Here is a 23,400-nt window from a genome sequence, read left to right on the forward strand (position 1 = left end):
TAGCAAAGATGGATTAGTAAGCAGAGTGTAGATGAGGTGTTCAGAGTTGCATGATAAATACAGTTTATCACATCTCTGCAACTTATCACATAGATAAATAGAGCTGAACAGTAATTTTATGTTGAAATGGTTTTTTGAATGTGGTTTCCACAAAATCAAATTTTTCTGTAGTTCCTATATTTCTATGACACTGCCACCACATATGTAGTCTATGTGGCAGTGATAGCTACAGGTGTGGAGGGATAGCTCAGTGGTTTGAGCATTGGCCTGCTAAACCCAGGGTTGTGCGCTCAATCCTTGAGGGGGCTGTTTAGGGATCTGGGGCAAAAATTGGAGATTGGTTCTGCTTTGAGCAGGGGGTTAGAGTAGATGACCTCCTGATCCCTTCCAACCCTGATATTCTATGATTCTATGAAATATCCATGTGGTAAATTAATTGTATTTATCATGCATCCTGACTTTCTCTGCTTCCCACTAGAACAATATGCAGTGACAAGTTTAACATCTGGGTTGAAATACTGGCCCATTGAATTCAATGCAAGTTTTGCCACTGACTTCACTGGGGCCAGAATTTCATCCCTGATATCTTGCAACCCATCAGGACTAGGAATGGGAGCTTTCTACCATTATTAGAAAGCCAGGAATTCTTCCTTTCGAACAGGCTTTTGTTTCTGGCTTTGGTGGATTGTGAAATGACTGGCCAGAAGACTGCAAAATTATTATGTATGAAAAACCTATGTTAGGTAACTGTAGAAGTGTCACCACTTATTAGCCATACTTTTTGCTGTCTCTTTGAGGCCAGTATAGTTAGAATAATTTCCTTCCTATTTTATTATTTTGAAATTAAACACAGTCATTTTATTAAATCAACACTAGTACAGATACACAAACAGAAATGTGAATTGACAGGAAAGGTAGTTAATTTGCTAATTAAAAGACCATTCTAGATCAATCAATTATCAGCATTTACTAGGTGGGTATTACATATTAGATTATCACTGTTGCTTTACAATTATGGTGTAAAAAGACCAAGCTCAGAACTATACTACCACTAGTATTAGCATATTTAATATTTCCATACTTTAGAAAAGAAATGATGCATTAATGGAGTCACCATATAGGAAAGACACACATCTCAGTTTTGTTTCCAATCTGACTGTATGCCTCCTATCCACTAGTGCAATGCTGAAGAGCATGTATTGCAAAAACTTGCAGGGATACATTTAAATTCAGATTTTAAAAATCTCTTTTTATTCAGACAAAAGAACCATTTAAATATTTCTAATAACCTTTAGGTTTGTAAATTTTTTAATTTAAAACCACCTAATTTTAGGGCCTTAAGCAACCTGAATATGTTCCTTTATCTGTCTTCCCTTCCCCCCAATTTATTTAGCATGGATACCAAAAGTTTAGTGGATATTGTGTTACTTTGCTAACTTGATTGGATATGTTAACTAGTACTGTCACAAATGCTTAATACTGGACTACGGTACCTTCATGAGATATGTATGAAATTTCTGTATCCTGCTTCTTTTGGCTTTGTATTTTAGCCTGATGCTTTGTTGGGGTAATTGTACCTTTTCTGATTGTAAACTTCTGAAGAGTAGGATAAGTTATTAAATAAACAAATTTCTGCTGTATACCCAGGTATTCAAGTAGCTTAATCATCATTTCATTTTTATTTCAATCCATTCTCTAGTGCATAATAGTCCTTTGGGGTCAGATTGTGATTGCTCCTTGTACAAAGAGTAGGGGATAAGCTGGTCATGATTACAGTCAATAAATGCTCCAAGAGCAGGGTAACAATCCTATGCTTTGTATCATGTGCCCCTACTTTGGTCATCAGCTCCCTGATCTTCAGCAATGAAAGCCTGAGCCTGTAAAAACTGAGCTAAAGTTGTAACTTCATTAGGAGACTTTTATCCTGGCATGCAGACCATTGCATGTGCAGCTGTAGAGTAGCCTAAATCTGAAAACTGGCCACTGGGCAGCTTTAACTCAGACTCAAGTTTACCTAAAGTGCAAATGTGGTTGAAGAGCCAGAGCAAGCAAATACTACTTTCAGGGACTGATTGGTTTTTACGATGGCCTTCGTAATTCTGATAGATGTTCAGACAGCACAAGGGCGAGGCTTGGTATAAAACCCAGAAAGACATAGCCTGCAAATATCTTGGTTAGATCCCTTTAAACATTCCTGCTTTTCAGGCCATATTGCATGTTTTCCATATTGTATGCATTTGTTGCTTTTCTCCAGGCCTTTTCAAAATTTGCATATTGGATACAATTACTGTTCCTTCTGGGTTGTAAATTTTTACCATTTCTACAAGTACTTATAGGAAACATCCCTCAGCCAGGAAAGTCTTTCAGACCTATAGAGCAGTGGTTCCCAAACTTGTTCCGCCACTTGTGCAGGGAAAGCCCTTGGTGGGCCGGGCCTGTTTGTTTACCTGCCGCGTCCGCAGGTTCGGCTGATCGCGGCTCCCAGTGGCTGCGGTTCACTGCTGCAGGCCAATGGGATCCGCTGGAAGTGGTGCGGGCCGATGGGCGTACTGGCCGCTCCCGCTTCCGGCAGCCCCATTGGCCTGCCTGGAGCAGTGAACCATGGCCACTGGCAGGTAAACAAACCGGCCCGGCCTGCCAGGGGCTTTCCCTGCACAAGCAGCGGAACAAGTTTGGGAACCACTGCTATAGAAGCATTCTAAGTTTGACTTCTGTAAGGCACTCCAAACCAGACACAATACTCTAAATATGGGAATATTGTTGTATGCAGTCGTATCACAGTATTCACTGAATTGTTTTGGATCCTTTTTCTAATATTACCAGGCATTGTATGGTTTTTTAATTCCTGTTGCAGACAGAGTAGATTTCTTTCTTAACTTGTCCAACAATGACTCAAATATTTTTCCTGAAAATTTAAGTCCATTAAGGCATTCAACTATCACAGTGAGGGTTGAGCTTATAAAACCCTAGATCAGTGATACTCAGGCTGTAGCTCTCAAGCAGCAAGTGGCTTTTTAATATGTCTGCTGTGGCTTTCTGAAGCAATGATATTAAAATACAATGATTTAATTATTAACCAATCTAAGTTTATATATATAAATGAAATATTTTCCCTGTCATTCACATTACTGTGGCTCTTTTGGGTAATGCTGATCACTAATCTGGCTCCTGAACCACTGGGGTCTGAGTATCACTGGCCTAGATAGATTAATAAATATATTAAATTGGTCATAGCCCACTATTCATTTCTCTCCACTGTGAGGACTAGCCATTCACTATGACTTTTTATTTCCCATTATGTAGCATGTTTTTACTCAAGACGTTTTTCCTTTTATCCATCATTGTCCCAGTTTAAGGAATATTATCAAAAGTGTTTTGAAAATTAGCATTACGTTATGTCTATTGGGTCACCTATGTTAAAATTTTGTTTTAGTAACACTTTCAAAGAACAGGTGAGAGAAGCATGATTTTCTATGAGAGAAGCGAAGGGAGATTGTTGGTGTAAGCTGTTACAGCTTTGTTGAATTCAATGGAACTATGACAATTTACACCAACTGGAGATCCAACCCACCATATTTGTTTGGCCATGGCACAGCTTATTTATCCAAGTAGTCTATTATACTCTCCTTAATTAGATGCTCCTTAGTTTCCAGGACTTTAGGGCCTCCTCTGTCTGTCTTGTGCCAGCAATGCCCCTCTGCCATGTACACTGGCCAAACCTGACAGTCTCTACGCAAAAGAATAAATGGACACAAATCTGACAGCAGGAATTATAACATTCAAAAACCAGTAGGAGAACACTTCAATCTCCCTGGACACTTAATAACAGACTTAAAAGTGGCAATTCTTCAACAGAGAAACTTCAAAAACAGACTCCAATGAGAAACTGCAGAACTGGAATTAATTTGCAAACTGGACACCATCAAATTAGGCCTGAATAAAGACTGGGAGTGCATGGGTCACTACAAAAACTAATTTCCCCCTGCTGATACTCACACCTTCTTGTCAACTGTTTGAAATGGGCCAACTTGTTTACATTGGCCTCATTAGCACTACAGAAATGACTTGCACCCCTTCTTGTCAACTGTTGAGAATAGCCCACTTCCACCTTAATTGAATTAGCTCGTTAACACTGACTCCCCACTTGCTAAAGCAACTCCTATCTTTTCATATGCTGTGTATTTATACCTCCCTATTCTATGTTCCACTCCATGCAGCTGATGAACTGGGTTTTAGCCCACGAAAGCTTATGCCCAAATAAATTTGTTTGTCTCTAAGGTGCTATAAGGACTCCTCATTGTTTTTACTGAAGTCAGTGAAAACCTTCCTGTTGAGTGGAAAGGTGGCAAGATACAGTCTGTTTTTACAGAACTGTAATTCCGGTGATCTCTTTTAGTTGCCTTCTAAAGATATAGACCATTTTAGAGATTTTCCAGTCTTCAAGGCTGGAGGCCCTACATACCACTTTGGCCCATCTGTGGTGAAAAATGTACCCTTTCCATCATGGGTTTTACATGTTCCACGGGGCCCTGTTCAATCCCTATGGACTTACAATATATACATTATATAATTCTTGGCCTTTGTTTTCTTTAGAATTATTTCCTGGTTTTTTTACATATTATTTTCCTAAGAACCCCTTTAGGTGAAACCCATCTGGCCCTGATGATTTCCTGAAACTGGGTTGCTCGGTAACTTGCTTCTTGGAGATTTTAATTATTCCTGTGACAAGTGCCATTAGAATGTACACTTTTATATTGTCTTTTACAATAAAGATGTATGCAAAACATAAATACTTATTCATTTTATTAGGCATTATGATTGCATCAACAGAAGAATACACTGATTAGGCATTTATAATGCTACTGATTCCTAATGCCGCTTCTTCTAGTTTAAATATATTAAATATCTATTATATTAAATACATTAGTAATAGATAATCAATTGAAAATCCCAGCCAGCAGCACTTTCAGTTTTAAAAGTATTAAAGTCCCTTAGACACCTGAAGTACCTTTGCAGTTTATGATGCTTCTATTTTCTGTACTATAGCCTACTAGATGGCTTTAACAGCAATTCATTATTTTATTCTTATTGCTATAAAATGTGGTAGGTGTTTTATAGATATACAGGAAACCACACTCCCCGCCCCAAGGAGCTTACTGTCTGAAAAACAGATGAAGAGTGAAGGACAGGGATGCAACACATGAGCACAGCTGTCAGAATGATGGCTAATAACCATATAGTTAGGTTTGGTTTTGTACATATTTTAAAATGTTATAATATGTGGTATACGTAATTTGTCACCAACTGCTCTTTTATCTAATGGTAATTAGCTGGCTACTGTCTTTTAGGCATCACAGCAAAAGTGGGTCTTCAGGACGGATTTGAAAGAGAAGTAGATAGTGACTTTTGCAGATCGGCTCAGGACGAGCATTCTATGTGTATAGGACATGGAGTGTCTGCACCTTACTATCCTTATGTGAAGTTGTTCATCATGCAATTTTTGGAGTAACTGCAAAAAAATACACTAAGACGGTCACACATGTGAGACAGAACATATTTTTCATCTCAGTGTATAGTATAAAGCATTAGGATCTGTTCAGGCACCCACTGAAATCAACAATTATTTTACCATTGATTACACTGGGTATAGGATCAGATGGTAATTTGGGTGATTTTAGCTCATATAAAAACAGTAATGAAAATGTTTGCTCTACATTTATAATATATAGAGAGGCAGAAAAATAAAAATTGAAGAAAAAATTTAAATGAGCTGAGTGTGGTACACTGAATCAACTTTGATTACCATAACTTGAATATTTCTTTACAGAGGAATATTTTGAGTTACCAAAGATCTCATAGTTAATGCTTAGTTAATGGAGGGAAGAAATATGTTTCTATGGTAACTTAGAAGAGATTCATCAGTTGCGTATCGTTTTCCATTAAAGCAGATTGGAACAACTGATAATAAAGATAATCACAGGCAAATGCACTCAGAATGGATTACACCTTACCAGAGTAAACATTAGAGTATGTGATGGAGTGACAGCTGATATTTACTAACGCCTTACGTGTGACTTAGTTAACTGCGATTGCTGAATCTAGCATGTCGTAATACGTCAGCATATCTGTTTCAATAAACATTTAGATATGTTTTATTTCACCTTTAAGATTAATGCCATGCACTGCAAAATAATAGGTGTATTTAACCAGTACAGCCGTGCTGGTGACTGTTCTTCAGCAAATATACCATGTCTCTGGAGGGTGATCCAAAGGGCTATATTAACATTGGTTTTAATCATGCCCTCCTGCTCGGACATTAGGATCATGATGGCAGATGTTAACTGAGAAGGGAGATTGGAAGAAAAAATGTTTCCATTTAGTAACTATAGTATAAATAAATGCATAAATAAAAATAATTAACAAGTCAAGCATGGGAAATGTTGCTGGGACAGTTCTCAGATTGGATACTTTTTTTATTCAGGTTCTGAACATTTCAACTTGCTTTACAAATATTAATTAATGAAAACCTCTCAGCACTAGGTGAGCAACCTGATAAGTCACACAGTGAGCCAGTGACCCAGCTGGGAACAGAATCTTAGTTCCCAGACCACATATCTGATTATGAGGCCACACTCCCTCCCCTTAAAATAACCCTCTGAGAAAACAGGCATATCTTATACATAAACTATCCCTTTATCGTAGAATTGGTTTATTTCTACAGCATGGATCAAAACAGTAGTAATTCTACCTCAGTGATTCTCAAGCTGCATTCTATGATCCCATATTACAATAGTGAGTAAATGTTATCAATCTCTCCCGTCTAGCAATAAAGTAAGGAGAGACGCTCACAACCACCCCCAGACTTGTTCATGAGCCCACATTTGGGGCGGGGGGGGTGGGAGTGTTGCTGGTTTTGGAACCCTTGGATTAAGCACTCATATTACAACTCCTTCCTGAATCTTATTTTCAATGATGTCTGGTTAGCTCTTAAACTGACATATAAATGTGCCAGCTCAAGGCCAATTTCCAGCCACCTGTAAAGACTGAATTGTATCTGACGCCAAAGCAAGGTAGCCCTGAAAAATATTAAAGCCACAGTCTGTGAAATGGATCCAGGCTGGTAAAAGATAGTGAAGAACAACTATGCGAACTACTAATGGAAATAATCTATGCCTGCTTCAGAGAAGCGCAGCTACAAAACTCCTGGAAAAAAGCAATAGTCCACCCAGTCCTCAGGAAGCCAGCCCTTGCCAGAAAGACCTCTACAATGACTGTTCTGTCTCCAATCCCCATTCCTGGGCAAAATAATTTGGAGAGTAGTAGCCACCAAACTCCAACCACATGTAACATCAGCTGACAACCTGGATGTCTCATAATCAAGTTGTTCAGACCATGGCCCAACCCCAGAGACTGCAATAATGGTACACGTAAGAGTGCTGTCGTTTGACAGAGTCGGGCTGCAGACAACTGTGATCCCACCTTCTTTCTTTTCAAGTAAATCTTTCACTTTTTTTCAATCTCATCCTTCTCCAAACGTTCATGTTTCCGAGAAGAGCTGAGTGCATGTCAACGGGGAAAAAATCATAGTCCAGGTTTTGGGTTTTTGTGTTAAGAGCTTGCTTTCTAACGAAATCTGGATCAAGAGCAGATACATAATGAAAGACTGAAGAAGGCTACATAGACAGACACAGTAAAAGAACTGATGTTTCAGGCAAGAAGCGGCAAAGAGTCCTGTAGCACCTTATAGACTAACAGACGTATTGGAGCTTTTGTGGGTGAATACCCACTTCATCGGATGCAGGCAAGAAGATTACAGTAGTTTCATGGATGATTTGAACAGGTTACAGAAATAATGAGGCTGTTATTTTAAATTGTCCATTGCTGATTTACCGATGATGGTGCAGTTCACTGGCATCATGTTGCACTCAGATATTTCCAGGTATAGTACCAAATTCACAAGAGCTTAAAGGGAGGCTGTGGATGGCTCTCTCTATGTAAACTAGTCAGTCATGGGTGTCATTATCACAGAAACTGTATTTCTGGGGATGATGATCGGGGATCATAAAATAAAATGCCAACTGGTGCACAAGGCTTTTGCACAAAAATCTAATCACCCACACAGTGTTACACTAAAGAGTATATCCTGTCTTCTTTTCATTGCTTGATATAATTAATCAGGTTTTAAAAACAGCTGATGAAAAAGGCAACTACAATGAGTTTAATGTCTCTAACAAATATGAGAGTTGCGCTAGATTTGGGGGATATGGCAGGCTGCCATTTGTCACAAACTCTTGGAACAAGACAAAGTCATTCATATACTTAACAGATGTTAACCACTGTAAAAATACAAAAGTGCTATTGCTAAAAAGTACTTACAGTAAATTTAGATTGGGTTCCACGTTCATAACTGACTTGGCAAATGGAAAGTGGAGATTCAGAGAAATAAAACACATAATAGCCAGGCCACACACAATGTGGGATCTCATAAACTACTTCAAATATTTGTACTGTACTAAAAGTCAGCTTGATTAAGAAGTAACAATGTATTCACTTTTTGTGGAACACTGTAATTAATTTTGTCTAAAGCAAGCTAAAAGGCCATTTAAATAGACAGTAAAGTGCTGATTTCCTTACTTTTAAAAGTATCAAGTACATGAATTTGTATTGATAGACATTATATTTATTATTTGCAACGATGTATTGTTTCCCAAAAATAACATTTGGCAAGATGTATTATTCTAATGCACAGTTACTCTTTCAATAAAGAACAGCTATAGCATGCTTTCTTTTCTTGACTGAAAAGGTTTTGCAATTGATTTTCTTTATATAAATGCTCTTGGACAAGACATATTGCATGTGAATTAATTTGCAGAAAGAACATTTTAATTTACAGTTCAAACTTTGAAGGAAGCTTGTGCAACTTTAGAATTTGTTTTCTTGTTCAAAGCCGTGCAGATGAAGTTACCAGCTTCCATCACCTTGTAAAGATTCACTCCCTAAAACATGGGGAGAGAAAAGTAGTTAATTTAATGCATAGTATTAAAATATGTACATTGATAATGCTTATGTCACTAGTGAACTGCTCTCCGGGGCTGTAATTTCGAGAAGAAACCCTCTTCATTGCAATCCAATCTTTTATTTTGAAGAAAAAAGGTTAGCTCTTTAGTTGGAGTAAATAAACTGAGGTCAGTAAAGCTATGCCGACTTACACTAGGTGAGGGCCTGCCTTGTAATGCTTACTACAATAGTCACACTTACATTTTTCCCCCATTTTGAAAGATTCTATCAGTTTGCAAAGAATTCCCCGTACTAAAAAAAATGGGGAATAGTGAGGGATTCTAGTAATACATCTCAAAATGAAATTGCGGAATAATTCATATAAACATGTCTTTGTTTACCTCTCATTGTACTCTTTGAAGCTTTAAATTTGTAAGAAAAGTATCCCATTGACAGATTTGGAAAATGGCATGGAGTTACAGAAAATGGGGTTCCATAACATAACATATACATTCCAATACCTCTACAATAACGATCAGCTCTTCCTGGGAGATTCTCTCTTCTACAGAAAATTACAATTTATATTACTATTACAATTGTATGGAGAATCACAACTGACTAATCTCTCCTGGCTAAGACACATTCTTTCTTGTACAAACAACTCATTTTACATCGGCTAAAAAAAAAACCCAAACAAAAAGAGAGAGCCCCTAAAACATTGGTAATTTTTGGTTACTATCGAGTTAGGGGAGAATAAAATCACTGACCAAGAAGTAAAATGTTTCCTGCCTCATTACCAGTCCCTTAAATCATCCACATCCTGTTTTAGCCTATTTACTTGCATGCTTTGCATTAATCTTTGCCTTAAATAGTCAATTCCATGAGTGAAAATTTTCAACAAAAATGGAAATTGTCTCATGGAAATTTCCATTTAATCAAAAAGCCATATTTAACTGGAATAAAGTTACAATCAGCCTTGCACCATCTGTCTTTGTTATGTCTAACAGAAATAAGAAACATGCCATCATAGCTAGACTGGGTGGGCAGGTTGCTGTGGAAACGAAGAACATCCCAAATTCACAACACTGCAATGAATATTTAATAGTACAATAGGTGTTGACAAGAAACACATGCTTAGATGTGTGAAATAAAACAACATGCACATTTTGCATGGAGTGTCTAGTCTAGAGCCTGTGCTGTTCGAATGCCCATTTTTCTGTTTTACATTTATATTGTAAGACCAACATACTTCATAAGAGATGGTTTACACACAGAGGGCAAAACTCTGACCTTACTCTCATGAGTCACAGAAAGGTGTGTGAAGGCCAGAGAGGAGAGAAAGGGCAGTGATGGGTGCATGTAGGATCTCTGAGCTAGGACAATATAGCTCAGGGCAGATACAGAAGAATGCATATATGTATGTTTGCTGCCCACACAACATGTGTGCAGGAGGATTATGGGACTGGCCATATGCCTAAACTAGATGACTGTATACCTTGAGGGCCATGAAGTACCAGCCAGTCTGCTTCTTTTCCATGATCTTTCTGTGTGACTTTGGGCAGTGACATAGAACCTGATCCTTCAAGAAGCGAAACATCTCTGCCCAGAAGCCAAACTCCTACAACTCCCATTGACTCCAGTAAATCAGTTCTTATTCAGCACTTGTTAGGATCAGGACTATAATCTCCTTGAGTTTCAGCTTCATCATCTATAAAATGGCAATTCTCAGAAGTTTTTTGAGGCTTACTGTTTGTTAAGCATAGGGAAGGCACCATAAGAGCAGGTACTATTATTATAATTATAGCTGAACCATATAAAAACTGTTTCTTTGCATAAAGTGCGTGTCTCGCTGGAAACCTTTGTGACCATTAATCATGTGTGACATTGAACTGCCCATTTATCATTGTACTACCGAGCAACATGTTTGTGGACAGACTCTTACAGATTCACTTCACATTATCATGTTGTTTAATCGTTCTGGAGAACACTATAAAATAACCATTAATTACTATTCTGACGCACATGGCCAATGAGAGAGAGCACTAACAAAGCCTCAAATAGCAGTTCATCCATTGGCTCACATTTTGGGTGACTTTAGTCAACAAAATGAGAGCATGAGGACACAGCTGAAATGAAAACAGACCAGTTCTGGGCAAATAGAAACATTTGGTTATATATAAATTAAATATGTGCTGTCATATAAAAATAGTGAAATATTAGCAGACTATTAGGCCCACACTGCAGAATAGGGTAGTTAAATAAATGCAAATATGTACTCTGTGGGGACTAGAATCTTTACACATTAAGATGAGAGCCTATCCGAGCAATGGTTGTTCAACCTGGGCCCATAACCATCCTCTCTTTCTTTACGGCTAAGGTGGAAGGGCAATGGACTTTTTTCTGTTGCAGCAGGGGACACACTTTGGAAACAGCTTAGAGGGATGTTTGAGAAACTTGGAAATTTTGCTTCACAGGATTCCATGTAAATATTTAGGACCAAATACAAAGACAGTGCCAGTTAAACTCCCTTAAGATGACTCAGACTTACTTACTGATACATTTGCTCGAAAGGTTTGTGACCCATATCATAAAACCTGAGAACAGATCAATTTCATAAGGTCATGGGCTCTGCTGAATATTTTTGCTTGAATAATTCCCCTGGACAGGCTATAGTAAAATATTATATGGGCAAAATCTGAAGTCAATGGGCGTTTTGCCCAAGAAGTGTGAAGCCAAACGTCCCTTCTCATTCCTAAAGGACTTTGCTGTTTTAGAACATTAATCAAGAAACATCTGTAGTTCACCACCACCCCAAAGACTAATCCCCACCCCCTCTTTTAAACCAGGGTATTCTTAGTGTGAGCATCTCCACAGATTACAAATGGAAGGCAAGCTGTAAGATGCCAAACCATTTAGGGCTTTATAGATAAAAAATCAGCACCTTAAACTTCTGGAAACCAACTGAGAGGTACTGCAGTTCATGAAAGACAGGTGTAATGTGATTTTTGTGTGCACCATTACTTAATAAACAGAAAGCTGCATTCTTCCATGACTTCATTTTCTGAATGGTCTCAAGACGTGCCCCTATGCAAGGCGCACCATGTAGTTTAGTCTGGAGGTGACAAAGGCATGCACAGGCGTATGAGGTGGTGCCTCAAAGAAAATTTTGTAACTGCTTTTCCTGTGTGCAGACTGAAATAAAAGAGATAATCTTGAACCACAGATGGAGGCAGTTAGGACAGTTTGTGTGCCATACTAGATCTGAAACCACAGTGACTGTGTTTTTTATGCTATCATTTGCGTCTGTGTTCCAAAGTCAAATTGTGTGTCCTATTGCTCCAGTTAGTAGAAACTCAGTGTCACACACGACATACTGGTCTTCAGCTGGGGGTGGCGGGGGGCGAGTTAATCTCACCATCACATAACTCACCTTTGTGAACAATAATGTGATGGTTTTACGTGGCTTGAAGGGATATTGAATGAGTCCGTGTTTGACGGGTCAGTCCTAAAGATTGTGTATCATAGAATCATAGACTTTAAGGTCAGAAGGGACCATTATGATTGTCTAGTCTGACCTCCTGCACAACGCAGGCCATGGACTCTCACCCACCAACTCCTGTAACAAACCCCTAACTTATGTCTGAGCTATTGAAGTCCTCAACTCATGGTTTAAAGACTTCAAGGTGCAGAGAATCCTCCAGCAAGTGACCAGTGCCCCAGACTACAGAGGAAGGCAAATAACCCCCATGACCTCTGCCAATCTGCCCTGAGGGAAAATTCCTTCCCGACCCCAAATATAGCGATCAGCAAAACTCTGAGCATGTGGGCAAGACTCACCAGCCAGACACCCAGGAAAGAATTCTCTGTAGTAACTTAGATCCCACCCCATCTAACATCCCATCACAGGCCATTGGGCATATCTACCGCTAGTAGTCGAAGATCAATTAATTGCCAAAATTAGGCTATCCCATCATAGCATCTCCTCCATATTATCAAGCTTTGTCTTGAAGCCAGATAGGTCTTTTGCCCCCGCTGCTTCCCTTGGAAGGCTGTTCCAGAACTTCACTCCTCTGATGGTTAGAAACCTTCATCTAATTTCAAGTCTAAACTTCCTGATGGCCAGTTTATAGCCATTTGTTCTTGTGTCCACATTGGTACTGAGCTTAAATAATTCTTCTCCCTCCATGGTATTTATCGCTCTGATATATTTATAGAGAGCAATCATATCTCCCCTCAACCTTCTTTTAGTTAGGCTAAACAAGCCAAGCCCATTGACTCTCCTTTCATAAGGCAGGTTTTCCATTCCTCGGATCATCCTACTAGCCTTTCTCTGTACCTGTTCCAGTTTGAATTCATCCTTTATAACGTGGGAGACCAGAACTGCACATGGTATTCCAGATGAGGTCTCACCAGTGCCTTGTATAATGGCACTAACACATCCTTATCTCCACTTGAAATACTTTGCCTGATACATCCCAAGACTGCATTAGCTTTTTTCACGGACATATCACACTGGCGGCCCATAGACACAATTTTATTTTTCACATATGAAGCCAGATGAATTAAACTTCTGCCTAGTCCCATAATCACTATGGGCCTGATCCACAGCTCAGTGACGTCAGTGGAAAGACTCCCATTGCTATCAGTCAGCGCTGGCTCAGCCTCCTCAGCGGTTAAGCCTGCCTGTTCAGCAGGCTTCTCTCTCTCACCAGTCTATTGTGTATCATATTCAAGGGCTTTTCAGGAACAAATCTCAGTGCATTGTAATCAAACATAATCTTCGTAAATGATACAACAAATAGCTCCCTGAGAGCAACACTATTATGTCAGTCAAACACACAGTGACTGGCAGTTTTAAGAAATGTAGATATGCTAACATAAATGTGCAATAGTTTACCGTATTTATCCCTAACCCATTAAGCATGTATAGAACATCCTCCGTAGCTACGTTTCCAGTAGCACCTTTCGCATATGGACAGCCACCTAATCCAGCCACAGCAGAGTCCACAACACCAACTCCCATCTGGAAAACAATAAGATACAAATGCAACATTATCACATAGTGCTATTCAGAAATTACAGTTTTAACCAGCACACAGTAGTTACCATTGGTAATACAAGATAAGGATACATTTGTCACCAATGGGCTTTGTTCTTTAATTGGCATTCCATATACTGCGCCCAGGCCTGATGTCCTTAATAGTGCAAGGATCTTTGTGGGATACTACTCAGGGGGTTCTGACTAGAGAACAGCCTAGTGCATGATGCTGGCAGATATGAAAGTTATTTTTGAGGGGTGGGTTTCAACTTCACTTTTTATATCTTCAAAGTAACCTGCATCTGTGCTGTGGTGGTTTTGTGAATGTTGGTGGAGCCTAAAAGATGGATTTAGGTGCCTATAGGCAGATTAAGGTTTCCTGGGGCCCTGGGTCAGAGCAAGTGGGGGGGGGGCCCTTGCCACCCCTTCCACCTGTGGTTCCACCCCCATTCTGCCTCTGCCGTCTGTGGCCCCACCCACAGCCCATCCCCTTCTGCCCTGTCCTGGGGCCCCGCCCCTGTTCCACACATGGTCCCCCCATTCCGCCCCCCCCCACCCCGTGGCGCCAAGACCAGAGAAGCTCTGTCTCCTTGCCATGGTCCCAAGCCGCAGCAGGGAATGAGCGCTCCCCCAGCCCTGAGGCCGCAGCAGGTAGCAAGACTCCTCCAGTCCCAGAGCTGCAGTGGGGGTCTGGGTGCTGGGACTTCCCCTGCTGCCCCAGGGCTTCTGCCGGGGACAGGACACTGGGGACTTCCCCCACCCCACCCGCCCAGTGCTTCTGCTGGGGAGTGATGTCAGAGCGTGGAGGCTTTTTCCACTCCGCCCTGCCCTTCCTGCCCACCCAGTGGCCAGGGCTCTGGGCTTCCGCCACCTGGTGGTGGATTTTTTTTTCTGGGGCTCCCCAGTTGGCTGGGGCCCCTGGGTACGGGCCTCATTGACCCAGAGGCTAAACAGCCACTGCTGTAGAGGCAGTTAGGTGACTAAGTCCTTTGTGAATCTAGCCCTCCCCATGCCAATTATAAGGGTAGTATATGGAAATGTTAAACAGCAGTTAGAAAAGACAAGATCTGAACTCCTACATTTTTCTTCCTTACTCACAGAGTTGTCCCTAGGCTACAGAAGAAATGTCAAATGCTCTTCCACAAGTTCACCATAGGACTTAAAGCAGCCATTGAGCATATGGATGTCACACCTGCCATGCTTCCAGAGCCCCTGTTCATTTAATGTCATTCACTCCTGTGAACCCCCTCCTAGCGTTAGGCCCCCAAGGTCTTTTTCACAAAAAGCCAAGGGAGAGAGACATCCCCTTCCCCCCCCCCCCCCCGCACCCAAATAACAGCAACCACCTTTAGCCCAGAGTTAGAGCACTCTCCCAGCGCGTGGGAAGCCTGATTCAATTCCCCCTTTCCCCCCTCTGAGTTAAACCTCCATGCCCTAATCACTGGACTATGGGATATGCTTGAATGGACGCTCTCAGTCTCTCCTGCTGAAATTGTTCCAATATTTATGAATAAACAAACAGTCATTAGGACATGGAGTTGAACATGTCAAAATATACCAAGTAACTATCCTTAAGTCAAACTCTAATAAGTTCTCAAGCAGCATTCTTCTTATTTTGCCGAGCTGTACATTTCAGTTATGATGGATGGAAATATTTTTTCATCGGTTTGTGTATGGTGAAATTGAAGTTTACCAACATTTACAAATAAAAATGTAATCCTTCAAAATCTATTTATAAACATCTCTAACAAGATGTCTGTAAAATTAACAACAGTAGACTCAGCAGCTGCATCCATCCATCTTCTCTTGCATATGGTTTTTCTTTTTGAAGGCAAGCACACAAGATGAATTTTCTGGCTTCTGCCCAGAATCACTGCAGCTCATGACTTGAGGGTTTTCTACCCAGTAATTAAATACCCATGCCTGGCCCATGTCAGCTGACTTGGGCTTGGGCTGCAGAGCTGTAAAACTGTGGTGTAGATGTTCCAGCTTGGGCGGAAGCCCAAGCTCTGGGACCACACGATGGGTCCAAGCCCGAATGTCTACACTGCAATTTTACAGCCCCAGAGCCCAAGCCCTGTGAGCCTGAGTCAGCTGACAGGGGCCAGTCACAGGTGTTTAACTGCTGTGTAGACATACCCTGAGTGGCCCATTCACAAGATCTTGACACAAAACACAGATATAATTTTCACTCTGATAGCGTTAAAAACCAAAGGCTATTTTTTGGGTTAACATTGCTGCAAATACTGTCCACGTACAGAGAGTCTAAAGTTATACTCAGTCAGTAACTTCTTAGTAAACTTCAGCCGCTGCAAAACTGTTTTCTTTTGATGCTCTTCTAAGGCATATTGGGTTCCAAAAGAAGGGCTAAAAGTGGATGTCAAGTGTTTAAAACAAGGCCTTTTTCTTCAGCACATGGAAAATATTTACCCTGTTAATAGAAGAGATCATGAGTTAAGGAACTCAGCAATCTGATCATGCAGTTTTTGAAACATATTCACTGCCAATAGCAGACCTTTAAAAGGTGCACATGCTATGTGTCACTTGCTGACAGGCATTAAATTGTGCTAGGCAATCATGAGAGTTTGAATTGTGTCGATTTTGTGGCAAATATTTGTAACAAGCACTCACGGAGTTGTTTATATCCGAACATGCATGTGTGTAACCAATAGTTTGTCCTGTAGTGAAAATGTACATGATCCAGTCTCTTTGAGGATTGTTTGATGCTTGAACAGGTTTGAAGGGTTCTGAATGATTGACTGTAGTGTCCCAACACCTTACAAATATGAATCTGTTGCTGTAAGGTAGGAATGTATTATCATCTCACATTTAGAGATGGAGTTGAGGATACTGCATTCCCCAAGTGCTGAAAAATCATTAGTCTGGCCTTTACTAAATAAAGAGATTTAAAACCATGAGATTCTGAAAATATTTTCAAGCTTATCACACAAGCTAGTAACATTATTTGTAAATGAAAACTGAGATTCATAATCACCTGGGTCCAGAAATAGGCCTTTAAGAGCAATATCAAATATTACAAAACTATCAATAATATAATGACGTGTGTTGGCAACACTGTTTGAGGCACAGTGTGAGATGCCCAAAAATTGCACATGAACTCTGTGGAAGAGCCAGTAATTGAACTCTCTCATGCTCGTTCAGTGCTCTATCCATTTTCCACTTGGGAAATGCATAGCCTATCAGGTACGGCAAGCGTTTGGCGCGTACAAAAATAAAAGGAAATGCAGGGCCACTGTCAGCATTTTCACCACATTAGAATTTAACACACTGACACCAAGATAGGTTTTGCCCTTGTTGGAGTTCCAACATAATGTGGGGCTCCTCCGGCTTTGGGGGACAAGGGCATATCTTGCGGAAGGCAGAACTGGGAGCAGCTGCTATTATGTGGCACGTTTCCATCTATCAATGGAGTATTTCCAAGCATAAACCTTTCCAGTAATTAATCTTGCTATAACCTGTTATAGCTCCCTTCCATTGTTTCAGAGTAGTCATTGGGGAGAGCCAGTTTGTAGGGCTCACAAATGAACTAGGGTATCAGGATGGCCCAGGTTACAGCACAAAGGGAATCACTCTGCGTGCTGACATTATACATTTAGAAGGATCTTGATTATTCATCTGATCCCTGGGTTTCCCAAGGTTTCTAGAATGCCCCCTCTGTGAACTTCTTCCCTAAGAAGAGACCATGCCATGACTGAGCCGAATGGAATGGTCTAGCTAATTTTGTTTCATGTATTTTGTTTCAATAGAAGAGTAATTAGGCAACAGATACTATTTTAGCATTTCAACAGTTTAAAACATATTTTTTAAAAGTGCAAAGCAATAAAATGGGACTCTTTGCATCTCTTTTCCATGGCAAAAGTTGTCATTTTCTGGTTTTTCCTTCCGCTTCTTTTTCTCTCTGCTGTGATACTAATGCTTAGGTTTGACCAAGAAAATAATGCTTTGAAATGTAAAGCCCAATACACCACTGGCCACATGGTGTCACTGTTACATTAAAATCTACAAAGCTCCTGCTTCAGTCACTTTTGAGAAATTAATACATTCAGCAACAAATTGTTTTTGCTCCCGAAAGAAACTATAATTCAACCAAGCCACGAGAAAGAGAACTGCAAAACATTGGTCAATATGGCACGTTCTTTTTAACCTCTTGCACACATCTTTTCATATAGCCTCTGACCCATTATTATAGACAAATCTGGCAGTGACACTTATAGTTACGGTTGCCTCGCGCTTTAAATCGTAAGACCTTATTTTCAGTTGCTTTTTACTTTTCAAACAAACACTAGACCTGAAATTTTTCACACTAGGTCTCTGCCTCAGGCTGAAGTGTTTTGGTAAGGTTCACTAAAAATAGGTTCAGCCATTTCCGAGAATGAGTTGCTGAAAAAATATGAGGTTTTGTTATTATAAAATATTTCTTAAAGGTCCATGATTTGGAGAAGGAACTTGAAACTTGGGGAACCCCTGAGATCAGAGAGATGCCTTTTATTTTCTCAATGAAAAGCCACAGAGATTGGGCCAAGTTATAAGCCTTTGAAAATTACCATTTGATGATTAAGTCTGGCAGCTCTCTGTAGATGCCATCTGCACTGAGCAAACCCAGCCCAGGACGGTAAGGACTTGGCTAGTATTTCCTTGCAATTGCTGTAGAGCAAATGGTTGTGAAACCCACTGGTAAAGTGTGTGTCTCATCCCCCTTAAATGGCTGGTACACCAGGATCCGATGAAGTGAGCTGTAGCTCACGAAAGCTTATGCTCAAATAAATTTGTTAGTCTCTAAGGTGCCACAAGTCCTCCTTTTCTTTTTGCAAAAACAGACTAACACAGCTGCTACTCTGAAACCTGCCTACTTTTACTATCAGTTACTCCTTCGCACCAGTGGTAGAGGTCTGTGCTGTGGATCTGAAGGTTCCAACTCTGCTGATGTCCCATGGGTAGGGATGGAGATCAGTATGATTCTATACGATGGAGTTCTGTTTTTTTTCAGTTTGCTTTTTTTAAAATCTTGAAAAGGACATACAGAAAGCCACACTACAGGAGTGTTCAACTGGCAAAGTCAAGCACTCAAAAATGAGGAAATGCCAATATTAAGATTGCAAGTGCAGATGTAACATGTCCCCCTTTGTGAGTATGGACTGTGATACAGTCTTTAATTACAATGTGGCAGATTATTTTGTCCACACCTGCTAACTTCCTACAGTGATTATGGCTGCTCCCCTGCCAGGCAATGAGAACACTAGGAAGCCAACAGGAGGAGCAGGAGATGCCATGGCTTAGGCACAGCGGGTAGAGTGTAAAAGACATACAAAGAACCCCAAGGTGTTCCCCTTCCCTAAAGAGCAACTAAGGGCAGCCATGGGACCCATTCCCCTCCCACTCTCATGTCAACCAAAGAAAACAAGCCCTTAAGATAAGTTTGAGGACCGGGATTGGACCAAGGATCATCATTTAAACTCAGGTGAGGATCCGTTTCCTGAGGGTAGCCTTGGTAGAGGATAACTTTGCTGAGTCAGCAGCAGGAGGAGGAACAACTGGGGTTGGTGGTGATCAAATTGCTGGTGGAAACAGAATCAGCTGACTGAAGGGCCTTGCAGAGAGACTGAGTAGAGGGGCATGGGTGTCATTCAGATATAATAGAACAAGGGTGTTGGTCACACAGGATGGATTAAGGGATGTGTGCAGAGAATGGATTGAGTGGGGAGTAGGGCCACAGGGATGAGTTGAGTGGGGAGTAGGTTGCAGAGGATGGACTGAGTTGTGAGGCTAGGAAGTTTATAGTGAACTGTAGTGGATGTGGCAGGCTCAGGGGCTGGTGGGGGGGTGGGGGGTGAGAACTGGAATGAGTGATGGGGTAGAGTATGACCTGTTAAAGAAGCTGGGGTATGGGATGAACTGTAGGCCTGATTATTGGTAAATTACAGTTTGGGGGCAAATATTTGATTAGAACATACGAAGGGCCACAGGTAGAGAAGCAACTGTATGGGAACCTTGGGGATCAGCTACAGAGAAGTGATTAATTAGGGGGCGAGATCTTGGGCCAGAGGATGTATTGAGGAATGTTGGTGGGCAGAGGGTGGACTGACTGGGCTTGTGGGCAGAAGAGGTCTGGGGGCAGATAATTTATTCTATGACAAAAATACAGAGAATTTTTGTGGAGATCGGGGTGACATCAGAGAATTAATAAGGGGCAGTGGATTGATTGGGCTGTGGAAGAGAAGAGGAGAGAATGGATGGAGAATTGAAAGAGTGGATTATGGACAGAGACATAACTGGAGAGGCTTTGGTGGGGAGTAGGTGATCAATATCTCTCTATAAGAATGATTTTCTTTGATATACCAGCTGCCTACAGATTATATTCACACACATAAACAAAATACTTTTTCACACAATGCACAGTCAACCTGTGGAACTCATTGCCAGGAGATGCTGCGAAAGCCAAAAGTATAACTGGGTTCAAAAAGAATTAGACAAATTCATAGAGGATAGTCCATCAATGGCTATTAGCGAAGATGGTCAGGAATGCAACCCCATGCTCTGGGTGTCCCTAGCCTCTGATTGCCAGAAGCTGGGAGTGGATGACAAGGGATGAATTACTCGACAATTGCCCTTTTCTGTTCATTCCCTCTAAAGCATCTGGCACAGGCCACTGTTGGAAAGCAAGATATGGGTGATATAGGTGGTCCATTGGTCTGACCCAATATAGCCATTTTTATGTTCTTATATTACATGGTGCCAAAAGATAACATACATTGCATTCCTCACAATCATACCATAACCCCAAACTTTAATGCTAAACTCATCATCAGACATATGCATTTGGCATCCACGCATCACTGAACTATGTGATGTGTGAGTTTCCCAGGAGGAGGTTTGAGGCCGAAGCTAAGGTTTTGTGTTGCAGTGTGTCTGTGACGAATGTGGTGTGGGGGGGTTAAGGTGTATTAAAGAAAGGACGTCTTAATTGGACATTTCCTTGCTTTTAAGGGTTTATGTGGACGGATGTTTCCTTAAGCATCCCTAATGATTTTTAATTGATGGGAATTTCCTTGTTTTTTAAATGGTATATACTGGTTAAATATGACATATAGACAATTCCTTGACATACTGTTATTTACACTTGCATATAGGATATTAATTTCAAGATGCAAACAATTCCAAATGAATATTTTTAGTTTGTAATTGTGTATTAAAGAGAAAAAACTTTTTCCTATGAATTGCCTCAGTGAGGTGAAAAAAAATCTGTCTAGTGGAATAGACTCTGAAAGTTTAAATATGTAGCAAGGATTGTGTAAAAAAAGGACTGAAAAGCACAGCAGTACTCTTTAATCCATATTACTATTATTACAATATTGTACCATCATGGGATCCAAAAGAATGAGGTGAGACTACATTGCAGCCAGAGACCTCACACAGCAGCACCTGCCACCCTTAGAGCTTGTGCCAGCATCACCGACACACACCACAAAAACATTTCCTGGTTTTCAGTTTCTCTCAAACTTCACCACCTGCCATACAGCCAGTGGGGCGAGGAAGACACCCCACCCCACCACAGACACATTTGGCTCTGACTGCGGTGTGCTGGCCTCCCACAGTAGAACCAGTAGTTCCATATGGGTAGGCATGGCCCTGAGAACCCACACAACACAGGTATGTCTTGGGTGGGCCTGCAAATCCTCTGGGTGTGGCCTGAGGGCCAGGGATTGCTCAGCAGGTGTCCATTGGTTGAGGGACCTGGAGGTTTGACTTCAGGAACAATACTGGATTCCTCAGTAGCCTGATGACTCAAGCTGGCTCCAGTCCCTCTTCTTCCATGTTATCTCCCCATTGCAGATCTGATGCCAAGTCCCCTGTTGGATTGATAGGGAGCTAGTCAGTCCTCCAGCAGTTCAGCTCCACTCAATGAATGAAGTGAGCTGTAGCTCACGAAAGCTTATGCTCAAATAAATTGGTTAGTCTCTAAGGTGCCACAAGTACTCCTTTTCTTTTCATGACCAATAGTCTCTCTAATATGGTGCAATGACCGTCCCAGGCAGCAATGAGATTTGGAAGTCTTCCGGCTTTCTCTTGGGTGAACAGACACTCACCTGGAGCAAACTGTGTCTCCCCCAGACCTATACATTGTACTGTGATTTCTGGCACTTCCACTTCTCCTGGATGTGCTAACGGATCAGCTCCGTTCAGTCCTACAGCTGGTGAAGGTACCCAAGTTCTGTCTTATCCTCCCCAGGTGGTAGTCCCTATCAGTTGGTCTGTTGGCGTTCCTAAGCTCTCTCCCTGACATGAAGGGAGAGGAGGTACCCCAGTGGTCTGATGTCACAAAAGTAGGTGACCATCTCAGTCCTGCTGCTGGTTTTCTAACGTCATAGGTAACCGAAGGAATGAGGCATGACCACATTGTCTAAAAAATCCAGCTAACTTTAACACAGTCAGAACTCTCCCCTAGGGCTGGTGACAGGTGGCACAACCCACCAAAAGAACATTTTGTTTTGATTCTCCAATCCCCCAGCCTCCCTCTCAAACTACACACACCTGCAGCTCAGCCAGCGGGGGATGTGAAGCCCATTATGGTATATTTTAAAAATGCTAATTATGGTTTCAATTGATGTTCATTTTCTTTTCTAATTTTAGTTGCAAATGTGTATTAAAGAGGATATTCCATCAATTTCACCATTTTTAAGATCATGTATATTACAAAAATAAGTAAAGATGTAACTATAGTGGTCACCTCTAAAACCTTGGGTTTTAATTACTTTCTCAGCATCATACATGATGTCTGTGGCAAAAGTAAGGATAGAATTCACTTCACTGTTTGTGATGCCCAAGTTGAGATGCCACAAAGGTTTCCAGAAAGCGGGTGCTCAGCATTTTCTAAAAATCAGGCCTCTTTAATGTGTGTCAGATTGAGTTCCCAAAAGCTGAAGCATACAAAATTATGGGTTAATTTTCAAAATCTCATCTATCATATTTTCACTCACCACATTCTCTTCTGTACTTGCTTCTTTGTGGTGAAACACAGGCAGCTTTCTGAAAATAGCTCTGTCATGGCTAGAGACAGCAATGTTGATGATCTTTCTCTCCAGAGAAAGTCATGAGGAAGGGGAGCTAGATCCCTTTCCATGTGGACAGCTGCCTGAGAAACCAGCAGCCAGCTGTAATGTGAGAAGGTGTCTGATGACCAAGCCTGCTGCAGCAACAGATTGATAGCTGCTGAGCCACATCTATCTTCAGAATGGCCCCTCTTGGTGGATATTATTGTGTAATCTGATGTTTTAATGTCTAGAATCCCCCTTTCTCTCTTGCCAAGGAGTCAAGAATATGCTGGGCCACCCTCCAAAGACTTTTCT

The 23,400-nt window shown here is 41.0% G+C and overlaps 1 protein-coding gene across 7 annotated transcripts in view; it reads right to left on the reverse strand.

The window, feature by feature from the left end:
- Nucleotides 1-6,455: 6,455 nt before the first annotated feature.
- Nucleotides 6,456-23,400, reverse strand: part of HMGCLL1 (3-hydroxymethyl-3-methylglutaryl-CoA lyase like 1) — a 107,807-nt gene continuing 90,862 nt past the window's right edge. For 5 of the 7 annotated variants that reach the window (XM_037894223.2, XM_043542383.1, XM_043542386.1 and 2 more), the window contains 2 exons: nt 13,895-14,020; nt 6,456-8,996 (listed from right to left, as the gene is read on the reverse strand). In XM_037894223.2, coding sequence (XP_037750151.1) covers nt 8,895-8,996; nt 13,895-14,020 — 228 coding nt within the window. In that variant the 3' untranslated portion in view covers nt 6,456-8,894. Of the gene's footprint in view, nt 8,997-13,894; nt 14,021-21,340; nt 21,904-23,400 lie in introns of those variants that run through there. The other 2 variants (XM_043542384.1, XM_043542385.1) reach the window with 2 other exon arrangements.

This window comes from Chelonia mydas, chromosome 3, assembly GCF_015237465.2.
Source record: "Chelonia mydas isolate rCheMyd1 chromosome 3, rCheMyd1.pri.v2, whole genome shotgun sequence".
Taxonomy (NCBI): Eukaryota; Metazoa; Chordata; order Testudines; family Cheloniidae; genus Chelonia; species Chelonia mydas.